We start from the raw sequence: 23,897 nt of genomic DNA on the forward strand, positions 1-23,897 counted from the left end.
AAGGCACACATATAGTCACATAGCTCCCTACGCTGGACAAAGCTTGGCTCCAGCAACCTCTGGCTGCCTCCTGCCCACTCTGTCTTTAGAGGCTGCATTAAACCAAACAACCTCAGAGGCTTGCCCCGACATGGAGGAAAGACAGACACTTCAGGAAGTAAAACAGACAGACCGATGTCCGGTGTTGCAGGGGAAAAAACCAGGGTTGGTTGGGAAGATCATTTCAATGCACGTGTTCAACCCTTCAAGCCCGAGGTCAGGGTGGAAGAAGAGCTTGTATCAATACCCTATAAATACACCCTGACGTGCTCACACACCAACGCAGAAGTGAGCACGCACAGGCACACACACACACGGATAGGCACACCACGTGCCAGAGTGACACCTGGGACCTGGAATGCAGCATGTGTTTGGGAAGAGCAATTAACACATTAAGTGAGCAGGGCAGGCTTGAGAACCCCGACCTGCTGAGCAGCATGTCCTCTTGTTGACATTTCCAACAAACAAGTCCAGAGTATCAGGGACTGGGATTACCTAGCAAGTGTGCTTTAGGCCAGAAAGGTGGGTTCTGGTGGCCACTCTTCTGCTCTAGTCTTAGTGGCTGGGCTGTCACAGACCTGCACCTGTGACTTCAGCCCGGTGAGGCCTGAGGGACTGGCGCCGGTTGGGCAAGGAGTGGGAGCTGAGGAAAGCTGGAGCCTGAGTTCTCTGCAGAGCAGGTGCTGGTCTCTCGCTCCCAGAGTCCACCAGCCCTGGAGCTCCCACCCTGCTTCAGAACATTTTGCACGGTAACATCCTCTAAACTCCTGGCTGAGCAGTTTGTCTAGCTCAGTCCTATGAAGCACCACCCTGCCCTTCCCAGCAACCGAAATACCAGAATACGCTGGAGTCAAAAGAACTATCCCAGCTTACAGGATTCAAGCCTCAGCTCCTCAGCTGGCATCTGAGCCCCTCTGGTCCAGCCAGTCTCTCCTGTCTCCTCTTCCTCCCCAACACACACACACACACACACTCCTCTCCGGCCAAACCATAGCCCTCCATAATTCATCACTGATCTTCTGCTCCGCTCTCCTATACCTTGGCCTGTCCTGTTCCTTCCACTGCGGATTCCCTTCCCCTATTCCTCCTTGTGCTATTCACCAGTTCCTTGGCCCCTTCCCCAAAGGCTTCTGAGGGATGTAATCCCTTCCTCTGCCTATAAGTGTGCCTCACTTGGCCCACCAAGTGTTTCCCTGTCCTATCTTGGGTTGTGAGGCCCAAAGGCAAGGCTGCAGTCAGATTCCCTGCCTGATACCAAGATGGGCACCCACTGATACCAATACATGTTTCTGGAACTGGCACAAATGAGGTTTCTGATCTTTCTCCCCAGCTGCTGGACTCTGGAGTGGGGAGGGGAGGGCGGTTGATGATCTGACTCTTGCCAAGGCCTTGCCTGTTTTCTGGGAGCAGAGCCTCACAGGGGTCCCCCTAGGACTGTAGAGAGGAAGGTTCAGACCCTGGAGCTGGGTTCTGTGAGAATCACACGAGGCCTGAGCTGGAAAAGCCACACTCAACACACCTCTTAAATACAGCTGGGGAGTCTGCAGCTCGGAGAGGATAGGAAGTGCCCCAGGTCACACAGCCAGCGAATGCCAAGGGGACCATGGCATCCTGGCTCCCCCACAGACTGGCTGCATCCTTCTCAGGAAAAACCAAGTGTGATGCTGTGATTTACAATAAGAAATATTTGTTTGGTCTTCCTCCCCATTTCTGGCACAGAGCTCCTAAAATCCTTGGAATTTCCTAAGTGATAAGAGCCCTAAGGGTGTCTTCTGTTTGTTAATCAGGTGATTTTTGGACCCCACCTAAAGATGGTGACTGGTTGCCAGGGGAACCAACCAAGTGATCAGGGGGTTAGAACTTTCAGTCCCACTGGTCCCCTAAACTCTGGGGAGGGTAGAAGGGCTGGAGGCTGACATCAATTGCTAATGGCCAATGGTTTCATCTGTCATGCCTCTGTAATGAAGCCTTTATAAAAACTCAAAAGGACAGGACTCTGGAGCTTCCAGGTTGTTGAACACGTGGACTTTGGGGAGAATGGCACCTGGAGAGGACATGGACGGTCCAAGCCCTTTCTCTACACATTGCCCTAGGCAGCTCTTCCATCTGGCTGTCCCTGACTTATATCTTTTTATAATAAACTGGTAATCTAGTGAGTAAATGGGTTTCCAGAGTTCTGTGAGCCACTCTAGCACATTAATCAAACCCAAGGAGGGGGTCGTGGGAACCTCTGATTTAGAGCCGGTTGTTCAGAAACACAGGTAACAACCTGGATTTGGGATTGACATCTGAAGTGGGGAGCGGGGTGGGGGCAGTCTTGTAGGACTGAACCCTTAACCTGTAGGATCTGACGCGATCTCTGGGTAGAATGTGTCAGAATTGAGTTGAATTGTAGGACACCCAGCTGGTCTCAGAGAATTGCTTGGTGGTGTGGGAACCCCCACCCACATTCTAATTGGGTGCAGAACTCTTACCAAGTATCCTCATGGATCCTTTTTCTTATAAAGGGGCAGCCTTCCCCCTCACCCCCCACCCCCCACTTCATGAGCTCCAATCATTAAATCGTGGGTTGAGGGGCTGGTCAACCTGGTGATGGCCACTCCTGAAAGAGAGCTGGGATGGGGGTGGCGGGAACAGGCATAGGCTGAGCTGGACAGGCCAGCTCCTGGAACTTGTCCAATCCACCAGTAAAGTGCAGGGAGGACACCACAAGGGGCAGGGATGAAGCAAGTAAGGGTCAGGAGGTGAGTGTGAGCCTGGGTCAGTGCTCTGCCCGCAGCTGCTGGGAGACAGGCACAGCTTGGCACAGTGAAGGGAGTGGTCAGCCAGTGAACAAGTGATTGCACGGCCGGGTGCCAGGGGAGGGGGAAAGAAACTCATGCTTGCAGGCGGAAAGAACATGCCACCCCACTGCTGCCCGCCTGGAAGCTGTTGGTCTCCTGCAGGGCCCACTGTGCCCAGCTGCTCTGAACCCAGTGGCAAATGTGAATCCCACAGAGCCAGCCCTTCCCATGGACTGTTCTGGAGTCAGAGCGTGGGCCGTGGGGGTAGGGGAGTGGGGTGCCGAGTAGGGCACAGCCAGGAGTACTCAGGCACAACCATGAGAGCACCCAGCATGTTTGGGGGCAGCTGGGTGTGTAAGGAAGGCTTAAACATTCCTTTGTGTAGTTCCCTGGAACGTGAAGCCACACTCCCACACCAGCACCCTGGTGGAAATCTATCTCCAAGACTACGGATTCAGCCCCCACATTTTGCTCAGAGGACGAATCCATGCAGAAGGTGTCCTGTGCCCTCCTGAGCCTGCACAGTGGGGAAGCTGAGTCACAGTGGGAGATCCAGGGTAAGAACACCTAGAGACCCATCTGAACAGCTGCCTCAGTTTCCCCATGTCAGGGACAGCCCTGAATCCTTGGCCAGGACTGCCCACTTCTTCCTCTCCCGCTCCCACTCCCAGCAGAGGTACTGCGAGGCTATAAATAACATAGTTGTCCAAAAGCCAGAAATCCATGGGCTTTGTACTGGCCATACTTTAATCGGGACCCGCCAGCAGCCAGGCTGAAGACCCCAGGCTGAGGAGCCTGGTGCTGGGTGCAGGCACAGGCCCAGACCTCCCACAGAGGGTGCTGACAGCTCAATTCCCAGCCCAACCGCAGGCCCTGCCAGCTCTCTAGCTGGGAGTGAAGAAGTGGCAGGTGTAGCTCGGCCAGGGTCCCTGAGTAACAGCCAATGTGAGCAGGGGCCAACGGGAGGGGTGCAGGCAGGGTGGGTGAAAGCTCCTTGCTGAGGGGCAACGGCCTCAGGGGTTCTCCGTGGAGGCCCTCGTGCCAGAAAGCAGGCTTTGGCTCTCCCCGACCTTGCAGTCTGCCGCGTCCTTGCCGTCTGGGGTCCCTGTGGGAGGAAAGAATCTCAGCCAGCCCCCAAGGAAGCAAAAGGTGCTTTGGGAGCAGGCCTGGGCACAGTCTGTCAGAATATCCTCTAGCTTCCATTTTCAAAATAAATTTCAAATCCAACCCCTTCTCCCTTCCTTCAATGCCACCGTGGTCCCAGCCTCACTGCTCTCCCTTCTGGTTGTAGAGCCTTCTCTGGCCTCTCTGCTTCAATGCCACGCTCCTACAGTCTGTTCTCAACACAGCACCCAGAGTGGTGCTTTGGCCGTGTAAATCGGACACCGTGAGGCGTGTCTGCTGGAAACCCCACAGCACTCCCGTCTCACTCAGAGTCAAGGCCACCCAGTCCCTACGAGGGCCCCCGAACTCTGGCCCCATTCCTGCCACCCTCATCCCTTTCCCCTCGCTCCTGCTTCAGCCACACGAGCCTCCTTGCCAGTCCTCAAACACATCAGGCGCATCCCCACCTCAGGCCTTTGCAATACCTGTTCCCTCTGCAGGAAGTACCTTCCCCCAATAACTGCGTGGCTCACTCCCTCACCTTCGCCAAATCTTTGCAACAATGTCACCTGTACAGCGAGGACCTCCCTGCCCATCCTTTCAAAAACTGCAAATTGCCCCTACCTGTTCCTCTCTACCCACGTTCCCGCTTGATGTCTCTCCATAGTATTTCCCACCGCAGACATGCTCTATCTTTTGCTTTCTGTCTGTTCCTTGTCTGTTTCTGCCTTCTAGAGCATCAGCTCCAGGAAGGCTTGGACTTGGCTTTCACTCCCCGGCATCTGCAGCATTGCATGGAACATAGCAAGGGTGTAATAACTATTTTTGAATGAATGAATGAATGAATGAACGAACTAGCCAGGGGCTCAGGGGGTGGCTGATGCTGCTGGCTCCTATGGGGTTCATCCCTGAGCCGGGCATGGGTGTGAGGAATGGGGGTACCTGTTCCAGGCTGTTGGGCCTGGGCCTGGTCTCTCTCCAGGTGCAGCGCAACCATCAGGAAGCAGCCGGCCCCCAGGACGATGACAAAGGCACAGCACAGAAAGCTCTGCTGAAGGCTGAGGAAGCGCTGCAGGTAGGAGTCGGGCCGCCTGGCCCGCAGGGCGCTGGAGATCTGCAGAGGGGGGAGGTTTGGTCTGCCAGGTCCACTGGGCCAGCCTCCAGGCCTCACCACACACAGTGCCTCCCCCAGACCCTCCCCACCCTACACATACGCAGGAAGGCCTTACAAGTCCAGTGAGGTAGGGGCTGCCGGCATCTCCCAGAATGTGGCCCACTGTGATCTGAAGCGCCTCTGCTGTCCCCCGGCATCTGGGCACCACCACTGACTGTAAAACACAGGAGCACCAGGGGAGCTCCCTAAGCGAGGGCAGGGCATGGACGCCCCTCATACCCACCTCCTGCTCCCCACCTGCCAAGGACCTGCCTGGAGGTGTAACAGGCTGGACAGGAGAATGAGATGAGAGGGAAGCAGTGGCCCCAGTGCCTGAAGGCCCACCACCAGAACGCCGGGCCCCTCCAGGCTCAGGAAGCTCCTCAGTCCCCAAGGACGGGAATGTCCAGGCCCCTGATGAGGGCCATCCCTCTTGAGGGTCTGCTCTTGAACCAGACAGGGACCAGGCCTGGCTGTGAGGACAGTCCCAGGGCTGGGGCATCCCCGCTCAGGGACCCAGGAGGCAGTCGTGCAGGCTGGCGGGGTGAAGAGTGGGTACACAGCCAGGTGCTTGTGTGGGATGGTTCAGACAGCTCAGCCCTTCTCTCAGGAAGTTCAGGCTCCACTGGGCAGAGACCAAAGGCAGCCTTGGGAAGCCCGGGCGGAAGAGGGTGGGGAGGTTAAGAATATGAATTCTGGAGTCAGATTGTCTGGGTTCCAATCCCAGATGCCCCACGCACTAGCTGTGTGACTAGGCCAGTTGCTTCACCTTTCTGCACCTCAGGCTCCTCATCCCCAAATGGGGATAAAAATAGTACCTACATGGAGGGTTATGTTCACTATCGTCCTTCAAGTGGTACCTGGAGGCTTCACATGGACACTGAACAGAAACAACGCTCTGTGACTCCGGGAGGCAGAATGATCCAGGCTTTGGATCATACAACGCTTTCTGCCTGGCGAGCCTTCCCCTCCCTGGTCCAGCTGAGGCTTCCCCATTTGGCCTTCAGGATTGACCTTTCGATCACCTCCTCCGGGAAGCCTCCGCGGAGTTCAGGGCCCTGCCCAGAGCGCCCATAGCCCCGGTGTGCACCCCTAACTGAACGCACATCCTTCACAATTGAGACAGTTTCTTTTTTGTCCACCTCCTCTTACCCCTATGTTGTCTGTGCAGCAAAGCTCCTGTCTAATTTCTCTTGGGGTCCCTGGGATACAGCAAGGCACCGGGCACAGAAGGGACTGACTGAAAGTTTGCCAACTAAGTAAAACAGGTAGACCCGTCTGGGAGACTGGTCCCGGGAGAAACCCTGCCAGAACCCAGGGCTGCAGCAGGAGGAAGAGGAGAGGAGGAGGAAAGGGCTCAAACACATGCCACAGGTCACAGGGTCCCGACAGACAGGGCAGTCCCAGGGGAGCTTCCTACACCACAGCCTTATCCCCAAGACCTGTGTGTCCATCATCTGAGCCCATCAGAGAATAATAACGATGATAATAATAATTACTAACATTCATATGTTACATGCTTCCTGTATGCATCTTACGTATCATGCGTATGTGTGTGCATATGTATATTTTTATATATATCCATTCAACAAAACCATGAAGGAGATACAACGGTAGTCCACATTTTGTTGATGAGGAAACCCTCCACAGGGAGGGTAAGTAACTTGCCCAGGGTCACCCAGCCAGGAAACGGCAGGGCTGCTGGCCTTGGATACCAGGCCTTCTTCCTCCAAGGCCTGGCCTTTTGACCGCTCTGCTGCTATGAGCTAGGAGGAGTCTTTCCAGCGATATTTATGTATTTGTTCTAGAACATTTGGAAAATGGGGAGAAAGATAAAAAGGACAAGTTCATCCCCAGCCCTGCAAACAGGTAAGTGGCAGAGAGAGTGGGGAAGGGCATTCCGGGCAGGACACAGTTTGAGCAAGGGCGTCCCTTTGTGAGCAGGAGCGGCAGGGGTTCTGGTGAGAGGGGCCTTGTGGGAGGGCAGGCCACAGTGGCAAGAGTCACTCTTGTGGGTGACCAGCTAGTCCCAGGGTCACTGGTGCTGAGCCAGTCTTTCCAGGTGGCAAGAGAAGCTGGGCCTCTCACCCATCACCACAACCTGCCAACAGACTTAAGAAGGAAATGACCACAGCTCCGCACCGTCCCCAAGCACTTCCTTCTCACCCTCGAATTATGTGATTACTCACCAGTGGTTCTGGAGAAAAGGGCAGGGCCTCCTAGAAGACAGGTCCTCAGTGTTCAAAAATGTCCATTCAGGGGCCGGGGCTATTTGGGCCCTCAAAGCGAGGTCTAGCCAGGATGGTCCCAACCTGCCCTCCCACAAACCCCAACCAGCTGGGCCCACATAAAGCCGCTGCTGCCAGTGGCAGGAGAGGTAGATCGCCCCTGGTCTGTTCTGGGTCCCCATTGTCTCCATATAGCCAGGGGGCCCATCAGCAGCTGGAGAGCCCAGCTGGTAATTTTAGAAGTGAGAGGCTTTCAGGTTCCCAAAAATCCAAGCTCGCTCTATTCTGAGACAAAAACACCTCTGTTTTTGACTCTCCCTTCTTAAAGATCTGTTCCCTTTATAGCCTAGAGCATAACCAGAGCCAACCAAGGGCCTACAGAAAGTCAGAGGGGCAGCCACCAGGTGCAGACTCCCTGGCAGCCTGCCTCTTGCGCTCCCCACTGAGCCCTCACACCCAGACACCCCTGGTAGTGTGCGCAGAGAGCTATCTGGGGGCAGAAGGCAGGGCAGGGAAGCATGGAGACGTGGTCAGCAGGAGAACAGGAGGGTGATATGCTCCAAGGGATGGAGGAAACCTGCTAAGAAGGTGGGAGACTAGCCTGGTGGCTGGATTCCAGAACCCTGAGGACAGACCTGGGAGAGGGAGTGAGCTCCCCACTGCTGGGGTGGAGTGAGCTGGTTCTGGGCCACCCCAAGTGGGGCTCAGACAGACAGGAGGGTTGAGAGGGAGCTAGAGACCCTATTGGTAGGTTTGAGGAGGCAGGGAGCTCCTGCTGGGGACACACAATGTTAGCATTCTAAGGAGCCTGGGGCTCACCCAAGCTAGGGGGAACTGGCCGGAAGTGTATCTGAGGTGAGTCTTGGCGGTGAGGGGGCCAGATCCTTTTCATCAACAGAGCAGCCAGGAGCCAGCGGCTCCCAAGGGTTCAGGGAGGGAGCTCCCTGTCGGAGGGTATGTGAACCAGGGGAAGGACTATGCTAGTCAGAATTTTGCAAAGGTTTCATGGAACAGGGACCTGGCTGCACTAGACCAGTGTGCTGGGAGGAACAGCTATATCAGGATCATGTGGGGAGCTCACCAGAATTGCAGATCCCTAGGCCCTAGCACAGACACACTGAATCAGATTCTGAGGACAGAGAGCCTGGAAGCTGAATCTGCAACAAGCTCCCCAAACCTAAATCAATAAAGTTTGAGAACCACTGGACCAGAGAGTATCTGAGGTCTCTTCCCCAGAGAGAATCTGGCTTCTCCTACGTGTGGATAAGCAGATCAAAGAGAGCAGTGCCCCTGAGACAGGACGGACACAGAGGTCAGTGGAGCCCACACCCAGCCCTCAGGAATATGTATGGTGCAGGTAGCAGTGTCAGCTAACTTGTCCTAATGGCCTGGGGAGCACACTCCAGGGCCTCCTTACTCCTTGGGTCCTTCCTGCCCAACGAGACCCCTGTGCCTCAGGAGCAAAAGCCTGCCAGTAGATGGGACCTTCCTGCACCTCCTGCCACACCCATGCCCCCATACACTTCCTGCCCCCACCCTGCTCCAGGCTGCTTCCCCCCCAACCCTCCCACCCCACCCCCTACTGGCCCTCTCTCCACCCTTCTCTCTTCCCTGCCCGTGGAGACTGCTCCTGCCTTATCTCTTGAAAACACAACATCATCGTCCCCAGATCTCCTGCCAACTCCAGTTCCCATCATCTCTCATCTCCTGTCTCCTCAGTACAACTTCTTGCAGGTGTGGTCTATATTCCAGTTCTCCTTCTTCACCACCCACTCCTTCCTCACCCTGCTCTGAGCTGGCATCAGCCCTTCCATTCCTAAGAATCAGGTCCCCACAGCCTGCCCCTCACCTGCATTTAGCCCGAGGCTGCTCCTTCCTCCAGCATCCCCTCTCTGCCAGGAGACTGAGCTCCAAGCACTGCAAGGACCGGACCAGCTCCCACCACCAAAGAGTCCAAAGGCAATCTTTTTCTTAAGGGGCTTCAGGAAGGTGGGAAGGCGGGGGAAGGGGTCAGGAAGCCTTTCTGGGTTGTTGGGCCTTGCTAAACATTGGGAGCTGGAGGCCTCTGAGCCAGGGAAGGACCCCAGGGAGCTCCAGGGGGTCTGGATCACGGCCAGCTGGCCCCCTGGGCAGCTCCAGCAAGCTCCCCAGCAGAGCCAGATGGGTCAAACTATGGCTGAGCAAAGGCCCCATAGCCCCCCTCCCCCTGACCCCTGCCCCCAAAACACACACAGCCCTACAAAGGGCCTTGCTTGGCCAGGTTAATCATTCCTGCAAACACAGAAGCTGGGGGGAACACGGCGCAGTCTTCACATATCTGTGGGGCTGTCATGTGGGAACAGCGCAGTGGGGGGCAGGTAGAGGAAGCTGCAGGGGGTAGGTTTCAGCTCCATCTGAACCACCGGAGCGAACAGCTATGTTGGGATTGGGGGTAGTTCCCTGTGCCTAAAAGTGAGCAATTCCACTAAAGAAAATGTTTGCCAGCGCTTTCCTGCTTTCCCGTTTACTGAGGGTTTTCCTGAAGGCTCTCGCTCCTCCTGCCAGGCCGGTAGGATTACCCCTTTTTATAGACAAGGAAACTAAGGCCCAAGGCCATTCAGCAGGTTTTTGGCTGAGTTTGGGCAGGAGCCCAAGTCTCCTGTCTGGAGAGAAGACCTGCCAGCCTTGCAGCTGATACACCCACTCAGAAGTCAAGGACAGGGCAGACCTGTCTACACCCACCAAGCCGGGGCCGTGAGGGGAGGGCAGGACATCGAGGCAGAAAGTGAGCGTCTCATCAACAGTAGTATTCAAGCAGGCCTTGTTGGCGGATTAAATGACTGCCCTTCCCCACAGCCCTTCCACTCAGATCCTAGGATGCCAGGATCTCTCTGGGAGATGGAAGATGAGAAAGTGGAAACCTCTGAATTGCTGTCAGAATCCTGGCCAGCATTCTCTGTGCCAGCCACTGGGCAAAAGCTTCACGCATATCATATTATTTCACCCTCACAATAATCCAGAAGGCATTTTCATTCCCATTTGCCACATGGAGAAAGTGAGGCTCATAAATACAAAGTGACTTGCCTAGGTCACACAGCTAAGAGGTGACAGAAGCAGGGCTGAAACGCAGGTCTGTTTTCTGAATCCGAGTTCAGGCCCCTGCTATGCCATCCTCAGGACAGCTCTCAGACAATTGCCGAGCTGCTCTGGTTCCCTTGTTGCCAGTGCTGGAATATGCCAGGCTTCCAGAAGGCAGGGGGAGGGCTATTGGGGTGCCCCTAGGTCTGGGACCCTATGTTATTCACAAAGGCACAGTCTGTCAGTGTTCAAAGTCCTTCCCTGCGAGTCTCCTAGAAGGAAGCAGGGAGGCTGGACTCTGGACCTAGAGAGTCATGTGGTCAAGACAGCATCAGGCCTCATTATGGCCTGAGACGGCCCCTTGCCTTGCGGCCCATGACATGGGAGCTAGGGTGGCCTGGTCCCATCTGGGCTCAGTGGCTACAACCCTAAAGTCCAGCATCCCCGTCTACACGCCCAGAGCGCAGGCCAAGGAGCCTGCTTGCTGAGCAGTGTAGTCAAAAGAGGGATGGGGGAGGGAGGGAGCCCGGGAGTCAAAAAGCCTGGGCCCCAGTCCTGGCTCAGTGCCTTTGCATGCTGTTTGACCTTGGTCCAGGCACCTACCCTCTCTGAGTCTCCATTTGCTCATCTGCAAAACGGGAGTGATGGTCAGAGGAGATATTTAAGAGTATCAGGGAGGCCCCTGGTCCAAGTCAACTGTTCAATGACCTTGGTCCCCTGTCGCATCGTCTCTGAAATGTCTCCCAACCTCCAGGCCACTCAGCAGCAGAGGTCTACCCCTGAGCTGGACATACTCCAGCTCCTGCTGCTCAAGAGGCCCCAGTACCAGCCCCCCACTGACCCTCACACCTACCAGCAGGATGTCCGCAACCACTGCCCAGTTACAGGACAGAAGCAGCTCCCCAAGTGCCAGGAATACCTGTGGACAAAGGGTGGCCAGGGTGAGGCTCCCCGACCTCAGTCACCTGCCCCTCCCAGCATTGTCTCTTCCCTCCTGTGGAGAGAGAGACTCAGGCTTTACAGACTTATTGGGGTGGGTGAGGTCCGGAACTATATCCAGTTCCGGCAGCTTCAAGGATGGATAGACATTCCCATCTGGGCAAGCGGGCAGCCATGAGGGGCGCAGGCCTGGGAACAGCACTCTCCCTGATGGATGGCTCCTGAGGTCACCTATGGGGCCCCAGCAGGAGGCAGCCAGGACTTCCAAGCCACTTTTAAAGTGGGGAAACAGACTCGGGAAGAGAAAGGCCCAGGGACGGCTCAGAGCTTGCCCACCTCTCCTCCGTGTTCCTCTAAGGCTTGTGTACACTGATAAGGTGCCTAATGTCAGAATCCCCCCGCCCTGCCCAGGTGTCTGCTGGTGACGGGAGGCCACTGTGGGCCTGTCTCTCCCAGCTCCCTGAACCTCCCTGCCTCGTGCCAGAGGATTAGGACAATCCTCATTCCACTCACTCAAGAAGAGTTTAATGAAGCAGCAAGGAGAAAAAAAGTCTTATTTCTCTGGGCTTCCAAGAGCTTACTGCTGGAGTGGAATTAGTCATTCCTGGAATCACGGGGCTGTGCCCTGGGCAGCCCAGGCTCTGGCTCCCAAAGGCCCGCAAGCACCGAGGGCAGAGGAGCCAAAGGACCACTGCCTGCACACACCTACTGCGTGCCAGGCATGTCTGGTCTTGTCACCCATCTAACCTCTCAGCCCGCTCATAAGGTAGATATCATTACACCCATTTCACAGATGAGCAGAGTCAGGCCCAAGGTCACACATCAAGCCACTTTCTGGCGAGTCCCTCACCCCTGTGACTGGCCCTGTGTAAGGTGAGAGACGGGAGGCTGTTGGGGGGAAGACTCCATAGAGGCCTCAGCAGCCACAGTGCCCAGTGAGGCTGGCAGAAGGGAAGTCAGAGGAAAGCTCAGGATGGGGAGGGCATCCAGGTGGAGGGGGCACCGAGAAGAGCCCTGAAGGATGGGCAGGACCAGAATGGGCTGAGAAGAGCCCCATGGCCATGCCAGGCAGAGGACCCACTAGAGCAGAGGCAGGGAGGCTGGAATGTACCCACCATGACGGTCAGGGTAAGAACATGACGTAATGATGTAGAGAGAGAGCAGAACCCACCAACGAGAGAGAGCAGCTGTGTGTGTTCTCTCAGTCTCGCTGGTCCCTCTGCACCCAAATTGGGGAACCCTTGAGGACAGAGCGGGTCTCGTTCTGGGCCTAGGACATGGGGCTGGGTACCCACAGGGGTGGGAATCAGACTTGCTGGCAGGCAGGTCTCAGGTGGGGCCCAGGCAGGCCACAGATCTGCATTCCAGCCTGACAGGATTTGCCACCCCAGCCTCCTGAGGCCACATGAAAGCCTGGGCCGGGTTCACACCCACTTTCCCCTCACATTCCAGCCACTTCCACTGGGCTGCCAGGCTTCTCCCCTCCTCACACCTCCAGCTTATTTCTGTCCTTCCCTCCAAACAGTCGGGCACCAGCCACCAGGAGCCATGCACTCTGCTGGGGCTGCAGCCTCCCGTTCTGTCTCTCCTGCTCCCCCACACCCACAGGACATACTGAAATACACCTTTTCCTTCCTCCAGCTGGGGCAGGGTGGATCCCAACCCCAAAATAGAGCCGATCAGAGGGGCCTACAGCCACAATGGGGCTTTTCAGGCAGAACAAGCCGCCTGAGGATGCCAGGTTTCCTCAGACACACCTGGAAACCGGCCGCAAACCACCAAATCCTCATCTCCACGCGGCAGCGGCTTTGAGGGGCAAAGGGACAGGCTGGGGAGAGGCTGCCTCCCAATCCTGTAATTAGAGTCTCCTGAGGCGGCTGCTCAAGGAGGGGCTCTCCAACGAAGGGGTGTGACCTGCTGAGGTGGACAGCCCGGCCCCACCCTGCAATGCTGGGTGACTCAGGGGAGGTCACCACCCTCTGGGCCTTGATTTCCCCAACCGTACAACGATGGGGGTGGCCCAGGTGCTCTGCCTGGCACCTCTCACGCCAACAGCCTGGGAAGCTTGCTTGGTACTACATGCATTCCTCACAGGCTATGTGCAAATTGGGTCTTAGAGTTCAGTGGCTTCCATGATCAACTCAGACTTGGGTTCCTCAAGTAAATAACTCAACAAACTAACTAAAAGGGCCGTGGCTTGAAATAAAGCTACCGTGAAGAGTTTAGCTGACTGTTCAAAGCTACTCCTGCATGGATTGCCTCACCCCGCAGTGCCAGGCATGTCCTGGGCACCCTCTCCCGAAGGGCCACAGGCACCTCTCGCTGACCAGGCCCCGAAACTCATTCTCTCCTCCTGTCCTCCCATGTCACTGTCCTCATGCAATGTGGCTGAGCCAGCCAGGACACAAGCTCCAGACAGACTAGCTGCTAGCAAGCTGCCAAAGCTGCTTCTCTGGGAAAGCCTGTTGTGTCCTGCCAGGCACAGGGAGGGGGAGGCAGGGGGCTCCTACAGGCCTTGCTCACCCTCACCGCCCTCCAGCCAGTGAGCCCTGTCCCTTCTGCATCCTCCATGTCCCTCCAATCTGCCCGTCCCTCTTGTCTGCTGCTGGCCTGGTTCAGGCCTCCCCTTCTTTCCTCCTTACCAGTTTCCCAGGCCTCACCATCCCCACGCCCCAGGCCTGGAGGGGACTTCCAAAAGGGAAATCTGACTCTGCCCTTGGCCCCTTAGCGCCTGTGCATGCTTCCCCGCACCCTGACTTCGTCCCCTGGGTGACAGGGCCTGGGAATGTTGCCTGGAGCCTCAGAAATGTGGAGCCCCTCAGCCTCTGCCCTTTTCCATTTCAGACTCGAGGGGATTTCCCCCTCAAGCTGGGGTAGCGATGATGAATATCCCTGACCTTAGTCACCCCTGGCCATGAAAGCAGGCACACACACACATACCCACTCACACTGTGAGGCAAGCACATACACACGCAGCCACAAAAGCGTGCACAGACACGTGCGTATGCAAGACTTCACACACGTGTACAGAAGCTTCAACACACGTGCACACTCACACATATACACACAGACATGGACACTCATAACCTGGGATACACACACAAAACACACACCACAAGTACACACATATGCAGGTTACATGGATGACATTTGAAATATTAAAATTTGTGTGGCAAAAGTACCAACCAAACAAGCAGTGGCTGCAAACACTGATGCATGCTTGCTGGGGTGAACTGCTGAAAAAAGCCTAGCATATATACCTGCAAGCTTGCCGTCTCATAACAGCAAGTTGTGCACACACAATCACACGTGCACACACAGTTATGCATGTACACAAACACGCGTGTGCCCTTGTACATATACACATGGACATGCATACACTCATACCTACACACACATATCCGCAACTCTCCTCAGGTACACCTGCATGCACAGGTAGGTATGGGAAGAGAGCAGGAGGAAAGATGGAGCCCCTGCCCAGAGAAAACTCAGTCCCTACAGGGCGGAGGGGGCAGTGTCTTCACCTTTGTCCCTCTCAGTCTTCCAATTGGGTAATAACTGATCTCTGACCTGCAAAGAATGCATTCTAGGCCTCACCAGGAAGGGAGAAGGTAAACATCCCCCATGGGCCCATGGAGGCAGGGGCAGAGCTAAGACTCAATCCTCCCCTTTCACAGATCAACTCCTCAGCCCGTGAGGCTGAGCCAGTCAGGACACAGGCCCCAGGCAGACTAGCCGCCAGCAAGCTGCCAAGCTGGCTGGCACACTTTGCCCCTGGGCCTGCCAACCTGTAATTGCAGGGACTGGCTTCAGGGCACAAGGGCACCACCTGTTTCCCAGGGGCCAGCAGCAGCCTGGCAGCCTGGTAGACAGGCAGGTGGGAAGTGAGGCAGTGAGGGAGCAGAGTTCTGGGGTTCTCTAGAGAATTCAGCAGAGATTCTGGGCTATGTGTGTGGGCCCTGCTGCCCATCCAAGAAGAGACACCTGCTAGATCTTGACAGGGAAGTGGGGCCCTCAGAGGAAGGGCAGGTGGGCCTCTCTCAGTCCCTCTAAGGCAGCCCCTGGCAAATCTGGTTACTCTAGCCCAAGACGCAAGAGAAAAAGGGTTTATTCAAGAAGCTCCCCAAGGGCTAAGTTGTAGAAAAGCCCCCCAGAGCTGGGATATCTGTACAGCCCAGCTGTCTGGGTCCCCACGACCACCACCAGGGGCCAGATCCCACAGCCATCCCCAGAATCCTTAGCTGACTGACTACAGCTATGGTGGGCATACATCCTGGTGGTGGGCACACATCCCTGCCAACCACCTCGCAAGCTGCCCCATGGGCACCAGGCTGGTCAGATACTGCGCCTCCATCTCTGGTCCTTACTCAGGAGTCTTCAAGGCTGAGAAGGGCAGCCTCCCCTCCTGGAGATAAAGGCCTTGGTCACAGTCAAGCTGACTCTGGTCTGTGTGGTGATGGTCACATCTCTTCTTGGGCAAGTAGGGAACTCAGAATAGTGATCTAGTTTGGGCTGGAAGAGGCTTTAATGTCTAGGGCAACTCCTCTGTAAAGTTGAGGGATTGAAATTGCAACATAGACTTCCCTTTCCCAAAAAGTAAAAAACAGTAAGGCAGAAAAAAAAAATGTTTTTCAGCAAAGAAAAGAACAAAACCTAATGAGATAAACATTAAAAATTGGCAGCCAAGGGAAAAAAACAACAGACAATTCTGGAGTAGAAAGTATAGCTCTTCTCAGCTCTCCTCCCTAAAATTAGTCTCCAAAATCCCCATCCTAAAGGGAAATAAACTGAAGAGCCCTTAGTTCTCATTCTTGACTGCGAACCAGCAGGAAAAGCTGTTGGGGAAAAAAATGGGTAAAAGTGGAGAAAGCATACAATGGCTCCAGTTACTGACTCCACTCAAGGCCAGAGCACAGCCTCCATCCCAGAAGGGGATAAGCACCCAGTAATTAAATAGAATGAATCCTGTGATAGAGCATTTACCTAAATCCCAGAAGAGAGAGCAGAGCCCAAGTGTTGGAACAAAGACTCCTCACTGCCACACCTGAGCCTTTCAATTCCCTCAGGTGACAGAAAACCTAATGCTCAACTCTCAAACTGCAGCCCCTTTGGAGAAAAGAATGGTCACAGAGAAAGCTGAAAGAGAATCAAGAACAAAGAGTCATCCACACTATATCAAAGCAAAGTCAGTATCTGAGCAGAGTTGCCCATGACCAACCTACGGGGGAAGGAGAAGGAGAAGGGGAGGGGGAGGGAAGGGAAGGGAGAGAGAAAGTGAAAAAGGCAGAAAAAAAGAACCCGACCTAGAAGACAATAGGAGAAAGAGCAGAAGGAAATTCCTTACAATTGCCTCAAATTATATACTGAACATTAATTCAATCAAGAAAGAGCTCAGAAATGAAACGAGCCCCCATAGGATGAGATATAAAGGGATATCACAGACCTAAGGAAATAAATGTGTGTGTGGTTGGGGGGTGGGGTGCAAAACAATATTATTACAAAACTAATAAATTATAAATAGCTCGACACAATAGGCATAAATGAAAGTAGACTTATTGATGCAGAGGAAAGGCTTGATATAATCTCACTGACTGATGATTTTTGAAAACACAAAGAGAAGAAAGTTATTAGAGAAAAGTAAATGGTACGGAAGACAGATAAAGGTGATCAGGACGGGGACCACAGTGTAGCAAAGAGGTACCTAAGGCACCCGCTTTAAGGAAGGGCTCACTCTCAGGGTGGCACCAGGGCAGGCTCAGTACCTGAGGGTGTGCCCTCCGTGCCTTGCTTGCCTCACCCTAGTCCCAGCCCTGAAGATGATCCAACCCAAAAAATAAACAAACATAAGAAAGGTTCAAAGAGATGCAATGGGGAAGGAGGATACTTAGTACGATTCAGCAAATAAAAAGAACACTGCTCAGAAGAGACATTGATATGATACAGGATATTTAGCATTGAGACATAGCCTGGCTGGGAAGCGTCTGGCTCCAACATGGCTCCAGAGATCCCCACCTCTTGTATTCTCACTCTTGCCTCGATTGCAGCCTGCAAGAGACCATGAAGCAGAGGACCCAGCTAAGTTCTGCCTGGATTCTCTACCCACAGAAACTGAGAGATAATAAATGTGTGCTGTCTTAAATGGCCATATTTTGGGGTGATTTGTTACACAGCGAGAGATAACTAATACACTAGCTAAGATATTGAGTTTCAAGAATGAATAATGAAATCTTCAGGTGTCCAGATGGAAAAACCGAACCAACATTTAACAATTTGTTAAAAATCAGGCTAACTTTATTCTCCATAGCAATATTTGATGCCAAAAGACAACAGAGCAAGTGTTTGCAAAGTAATGAGGGAAAGAAAATGTGAGCCAAGAATGCTATATGAACAACCCAGTTAGATGTTGTTCAAGTAGCGTCGAAGAAAGAAAGACAATCTCAGATACGAATGAACCAAAAGAACACAATCTCTTTAGCCTTTTGGGGGTTGTGGGGGGTGACGATGGATAAAAACTACTTAACCACAAAATCTACCCAGTTGGGAGTTGAAGTAAAATAAAAAACTCAGGAATGGAGGATCTATGTAAATATACTGATAATGAGCATTGAATCTATTTAAATCTGGGACTACTGGCAAACAACTATAAGGATTATGCCTAGAGAACAGACTGTGAGTGTTATAAATCTAGAAAAAGTAAAACTAATAATATAACTAACAAAAATCAGGAGGTTAGGAAGAGAAGAAGGAGGCAGTATGAGAAGCCTGGTGTTCTCTTTCATAATTGGGATTCATCAATAAGTTCAAAGTTATTACAATTAATGTGAAGTTGAATAATTCATTTGATTTCACTTCAGTTTCTTCAGGTAAATTCATACAAATGAATTAAACACATTATATGATCCCATTTATATGAACTATCCAAAATAGGCAAACCTATAAAGACAGAAATTAAATTAGTACCTACATCTGGGGTAGAGGCAGATTGGGGAGAAATGGGGAGTGACTGATAATAGATATGAAGTTTCCTTTTGGGGTGATGAAAATATTCTAAAATTGATGTGGTGACGATTGCATAACTCTGTGAATATGCTAAAGACCACTGAATTGTACACTTTAATGGGTGAATTGTATGGTATATGAATTACATCTGAATAAATTTGTTTTTAAAATTACACTACCATGTGACCCCAGCTTAATAAAAATATTTCTAAAAACATGAATTTGTGTATCTACACAGAGAGACACATATAGAATGACGGTCACCTAATTAAATAACAAAAGTGGAAGCAAATAGGCCAAGATGTTAAGAGGAGATAATTCTGCAGGATGACAATATGGATAACGGTCATTTTCTTCTTTGGACTTTTCTGCCTTTTCTTTTGTTTTTTAAATTTCTCCCACATGAAAATGTAAAGGTCAGTTGATACAGTGTGGTAGGTTGAATTGTTGGTCCCACCTCTTGCTGTCACTGTGGCAGCATGATGCACCCCCCGTCTAGACGTGTGGCATGCCCTGGAGTGTAATCCTGGGTCCTCTTCTCTTCTGTATCCCTGCACACTCCCTTGGTGATCTCATTCAGTCTCACGGCTTTAAATAACCAGCCCGTCTCCCGACCTCTTCTCCTGAACTCCAGACTCATATATCCAACTGCCTTTTAAGATTTCCAGTTGAAATGTTCTAAGAGGCATCTTAAATTTAACACGTCTAAAACAGAACGCCCAACCCCACTCCTTCTTAAAAAAGATAACCCAAACCAAACAAAACGACAAAAACGAAAACAACAGAAAAAAACCCTGCACCTCTTTCCGTCTTCCCCCTCTTAGCAAATGCCAACTCCATGCTTCCAAGTGCCCAGGCCAAAACCCCTGGAATCACGTTCAACTCCTTCCTGTCTGGCACTCCACACCCAACCTGTCAGGGAATCCTGTTGATTCTCCGTCCAAAATATACCCTGAATCTGACCACTTCTCCACACTTCCTCCATAACTATGCTGGTCCCACAACCATCTTTTGCCTATTTTATTGGAAGGCCTCCTAATTTGTTTCCCTCTTTCTGTCTCTGTCCTCTTTCATTCTATTATCAACACAGCAGCCAAAGAAGCCCTGCTAAACCATGTAGTAGATGTTACAAAATGGCCCCCAAGTAATCATGCTTCTTGGTATTCATACCCTTGATATCCGGTCCCCTACCCATGGTGAAACTGAGCTGGCTTTACACCTTGTTTCAAACAATAAAGTAAGATAGAAGTGATCTTTGCTCTTCCTGGACTAGGCCGTAAGAGACTTTGCAGTTTCCACTTTTGCTTTCTTGAATGCTACCCTGAGACTGCCCTGTAAGGAGCCTGTGTAGCCTAATGGAGGATGAGAGGCTAAGTGGAGGTGAACAAGGGGCCCCAGCCCACAGCCAGACATGAGTGAGGCCAGACTGAATGTCCCAGCCCAGGGAATCGTCTAGATGAAGGCAGCCACTTGAGTGAGCACAGGAGAAACCAGCAGAGAAACTGTACAGCCGATCCACAGAATCACAAAAAATAATAGATCATTGTTGTTTTAAGCCACTAAGTTTTGGGGGGTTATTTGTTACACAGCAATACATAACTGATACAGGCTGTAAGTCAGATCATTTCATGTCTGTGCTAGACATCCTCTAACGGCTTCCCATTTCACTTGAAGCCAAAGTCATTATATGTACAGGCTCCTACACAATCTGCATCCTCACTGCCATTACCTCTGACCTCGTCTCTGCTCCTCCGTGGCTTGCCCCATTCCCACCACATTTCCTCAAACACAACAGCCATGCTTTCCCCCTCAGGGCCTTTGCCCTTGCTGTTCCCTCTGGATGGAATGCTCTGCCCTCCACCTCACTTCCTTCAGGTTGCTATTGAAGTGTCACCATCTCAGTGAGGCCTCTCTGACCACCTTGCACTGTACCTGTCCCTCTTCTTGTCCCCTTTCCCTGCTGTGATTCTCCACAGAACTCTTCCACATCTAACATACCACATATTTTACATGTTTATTTTATTACGTACACATTTTTGCCTGTTCCGTTCGATGTTGTACCCCCAGAGCCTGGAACGGAGCCTGGCACACAGGAGATGCTTGGGAAATACATGATAAGTGAGTGAACATGGCTGCTTATCCAGCCACCTCCCCATGGCCTCGCCTCTGCCACTTGAGGCCTCTGCTCTCTCAGCCCATGACACTCAGCAGGGGTTTGAAGGTGAAGTCTCAACCCCCAGGTTTCTCACCTGTGAGACCAGAAGAGCAGCATGGAACGAGGGACCCATCCAGGGAGGGGGTGACCCATGTATGTGGGGGCTTCATGACCACATTTTATGTGCCCAGACTCCTCCCCACAATGTCAGATGTCAAGAGGACTCAGATCACAGTGGAGGAGGGGCCCTTGGGACACTATGGCAGATTGTGTTTACCCAAAATGGCCACAGCAATATTTCCACATGTTCTTTCAGGTCATTGCTAGTCCCCATCAAAAGATTGGATCCATTTTCTCTTCACTCGAATCTGAGCAGGAAGTAACTAAAGCGAAGAACAGCATGCTGTGGAAGTGATGCTGTGTAACTTTCAAGGGGAAGGCATAGAAGGCAACACGGCTCCACCTGGCTCTCTCCCAGGATGCTAGTCCTCGAAACCCAGTCCAATGTTGTGAGGAAGCCCAGGTCACATGGGAAAGCCACGTGCAGGTGTTCCACCAATAGCTCCAGCTAAGGTGTCAGCCATAGCCAGCCAGCATCAATCTCTGACAGCCCCCAGCCTATAAGGATCCAGTCCCCCACTCCCATCCTGCCTAGTGAACCTCAAGTAGAAAAGAAATATTATCCCCTCCTCTCAACCTTGCCCAAACTGCAACTTTGTGAGCAAAACAAATGTTTTTGTTGTTTTTGAGTTTCATTACATATCCATGGCACGTCCAACACAAGCACATAAATTTGTTTAGCTCCTTAAGGAAACCAAGAAGTAAGTACTAGCACTCCCATTTTATAGCCGAGAAAATCGAGGCATGGCAGGGTTAAGACCTTGCACTAGCTCACACAGCTAGTAAGTAAAGAAGCAGGAATGATGTCCAGGTCTGGCAGCTATCTCAGTGCATGCTCACTCCCATCCCCCCATGCCTGCCCCTCCATCTGGACCACAAAGCCCACCCAAGGGGAGATTGACAGAGTTTAGCCATGTCTTCCAGCCACCAGGCCAGCAACGGTGGAGCCCCTGCATTGGGTTCAGTCCTTTCTCTGAGTACAAACCCCTTATCCTCTGAAGGACAGCCACTTTGGGAAGAAGGCCAAAGATGTGCGCCAAGACCTGCTGTGCGCGTCTGGATCCCAATTAACTACCGAGAAGTCCACTTCCCCTGCCAAGGGGACTGGAAGGAGGAAAGAGATGGAACACTCTGCACCTGCAGATGGGCCATAGGACATGGGCTCTCCCAGGGAAGGCCCAAGACCAGACTTGATATGCTTAGTAAACCTCACTGCCATGAAATATACAGCATGACTTAGCCCCTACTTCAGGAAATTTAGGGGCAAACACACGATGCCACCAAAAACACCTCCTTCCTACACAATGCAGCTACAGCCACAAAAACACTGGGAAAAAAAGCTATATCAGCTGCAGACACAGGTGCACACACATCCCATACAATTATCTGCATGCCCTGCTACACATGTATGTGCACACTCATGCACAGGCATGGATGTAAAACATCACCCATGGACACACACACACTGTGCACATACAGAATGCGTATATTACATGTACATATAATACATGTACACACAACATACATAGAGCATGACTACACAGGTACACAAAAATGTGAACACACAAGAGCACACATATCTGCACTCAGAGTCACAGACCTGAATATATTCACACTTCGATGCATACACACACTAGCACACGTGACCACATTTCCATGGGCTCTTCCCAAGCAGATCTTGGGGCCCATCTGTCACCCCAAAGAGGACTCACAAAGATGGTACAGGAAAAACTTTGGTTCCTGGAATCCCATAAGTGGAGAATGGAAGAGGCTCAAGTGACTCTTCCTATTTTGAAGCTCAACATAAGCTAATTCCTCAGCCCCTTTAGATACCCTTTCTGATGTCGATTCTTTCTCATAGGTCCCCCAAACCTAATGACAGCCTTCATGCTGGACTGCAGTCAGTTCCCACCCAATGAAGTTTTAGGGGTGATGTCATGTCCCTTGGACTCCAGACTGTGCCCAACTCTCTACTACACCTCCACTTGGATGTGGACCTCCCATCACAAACTGAGAGTGGACTAAACCAAGCTGTCGATCTTCAGAAAAAATCTGCTGCTCCTCCCCATTTTCCTCAGTTAATGGTGTCTCCCTCCTTCTAGCTGCTCAGGTCAATACCCTAGTACTCTCCCTTGACACTTATTTCTCTCACATACCACACTGAATCCCTCAGGAAATTCTGATAGCTCTACCTTCAAAATATATCTGTAATCCAACCTTCTCACCATCTTTACTGTTGCCACTCTGGTCCGATCCCCACTTCTCACCTGGATTATGGCAGTAGTCTAATTCTTCTCTCTGCTTCTGCCCTTGCCCTCAAGTCTATTCTCAAGAGAGAAACCAGAGTGATTCTATTAAACATAAATCAATGATAGAACAATAATAGAGAAAATCAATAAAACCAAAAGCTGGCAGCAAGATAGACAAATATTTTGTTAAACTGGCTAAGAAGAAAGGAGTGAAACCTCAAATTATTAAAATCAAGAACGAAAGAGGGAACATTATTACCAACCCTACAGAAATTAAAAGGATTATGAGCAAATATTATGAACAAGTGTATGCCAACAAGTTAGATAATCCAAATGGAATGTATAAATTCCTAGGAAGACCCAACCTACCAAAACTGACTTAAAAAGAAATAAAAACTCTTAATTGACCTATGACAAGTAAATATTGAGTTAGTAACCAAAAAGTTTCCCACAGACAGAAGCCCAGAACCAGATGGCTTCTCTAATGGATTCTATTATAACAAACATCTAAAGATGGATGGATTAACCCAAGTCCTTCACAAACTCCTCCAAAAAATAGAAGAGGAAGAAACACTTGTCAATTCACTCTATGAGGCCGTTACCCTGATACCAAAATGAGACAAAGATATCACAAAAAAACTACAGACCAATATCCCTTCCGAATATAGATGCATAAATCCTCCACAAAATATTAGTAAGCCGAATTTAGCAACACATAAAAATGATTATACAGTTGTCAGTCAGTGTCTGTGGGGGATTAGTTCCAGGACCCCTAAAAGATACCAAAATCCGAGGATGCTCAAGTCCCTTGTACTAAATGGTGTAGTATTTGCATATAACCTATGCACAGCCTCTCAAACACTTCAAATCATGTCCAGATTACTTATAATACCTAATACAATGGAAATGCTATGTAAATAATTGTTATACTGCATTGTTTAGGGAATCATGACAAGAAAAAAGTCTATGCATGTTCCATATAGATGCAACCATGACTACATAGTACATGTCAGCAACAATGTAACTTTGCTTTTCAAATATTTTCCATCTGCAGTTTGGTTGAATTCACAG

The 23,897-nt window shown here is 51.6% G+C and overlaps 1 protein-coding gene across 3 annotated transcripts in view; it reads right to left on the reverse strand.

The window, feature by feature from the left end:
* Positions 1–3,551: 3,551 nt before the first annotated feature.
* SPNS3 (SPNS lysolipid transporter 3, sphingosine-1-phosphate (putative)) overlaps positions 3,552–23,897 on the reverse strand; it is a 41,829-nt gene continuing 21,483 nt past the window's right edge. For 2 of the 3 annotated variants that reach the window (XM_033090648.1, XM_033090646.1), the window contains 4 exons: positions 11,218–11,283; positions 5,156–5,254; positions 4,869–5,040; positions 3,552–3,927 (listed from right to left, as the gene is read on the reverse strand). In XM_033090648.1, the coding sequence (XP_032946539.1) occupies positions 3,836–3,927; positions 4,869–5,040; positions 5,156–5,254; positions 11,218–11,283 (429 nt within the window). In that variant the 3' untranslated portion in view covers positions 3,552–3,835. The remainder of the gene's footprint in view (positions 3,928–4,868; positions 5,041–5,155; positions 5,255–11,217; positions 11,284–23,897) is intronic. The other variant, XM_033090647.1, reaches the window with a different exon arrangement.

The sequence above is a fragment of the Rhinolophus ferrumequinum genome, chromosome 21, assembly GCF_004115265.2.
Source record: "Rhinolophus ferrumequinum isolate MPI-CBG mRhiFer1 chromosome 21, mRhiFer1_v1.p, whole genome shotgun sequence".
In the NCBI taxonomy this organism is placed as follows: Eukaryota; Metazoa; Chordata; class Mammalia; order Chiroptera; family Rhinolophidae; genus Rhinolophus; species Rhinolophus ferrumequinum.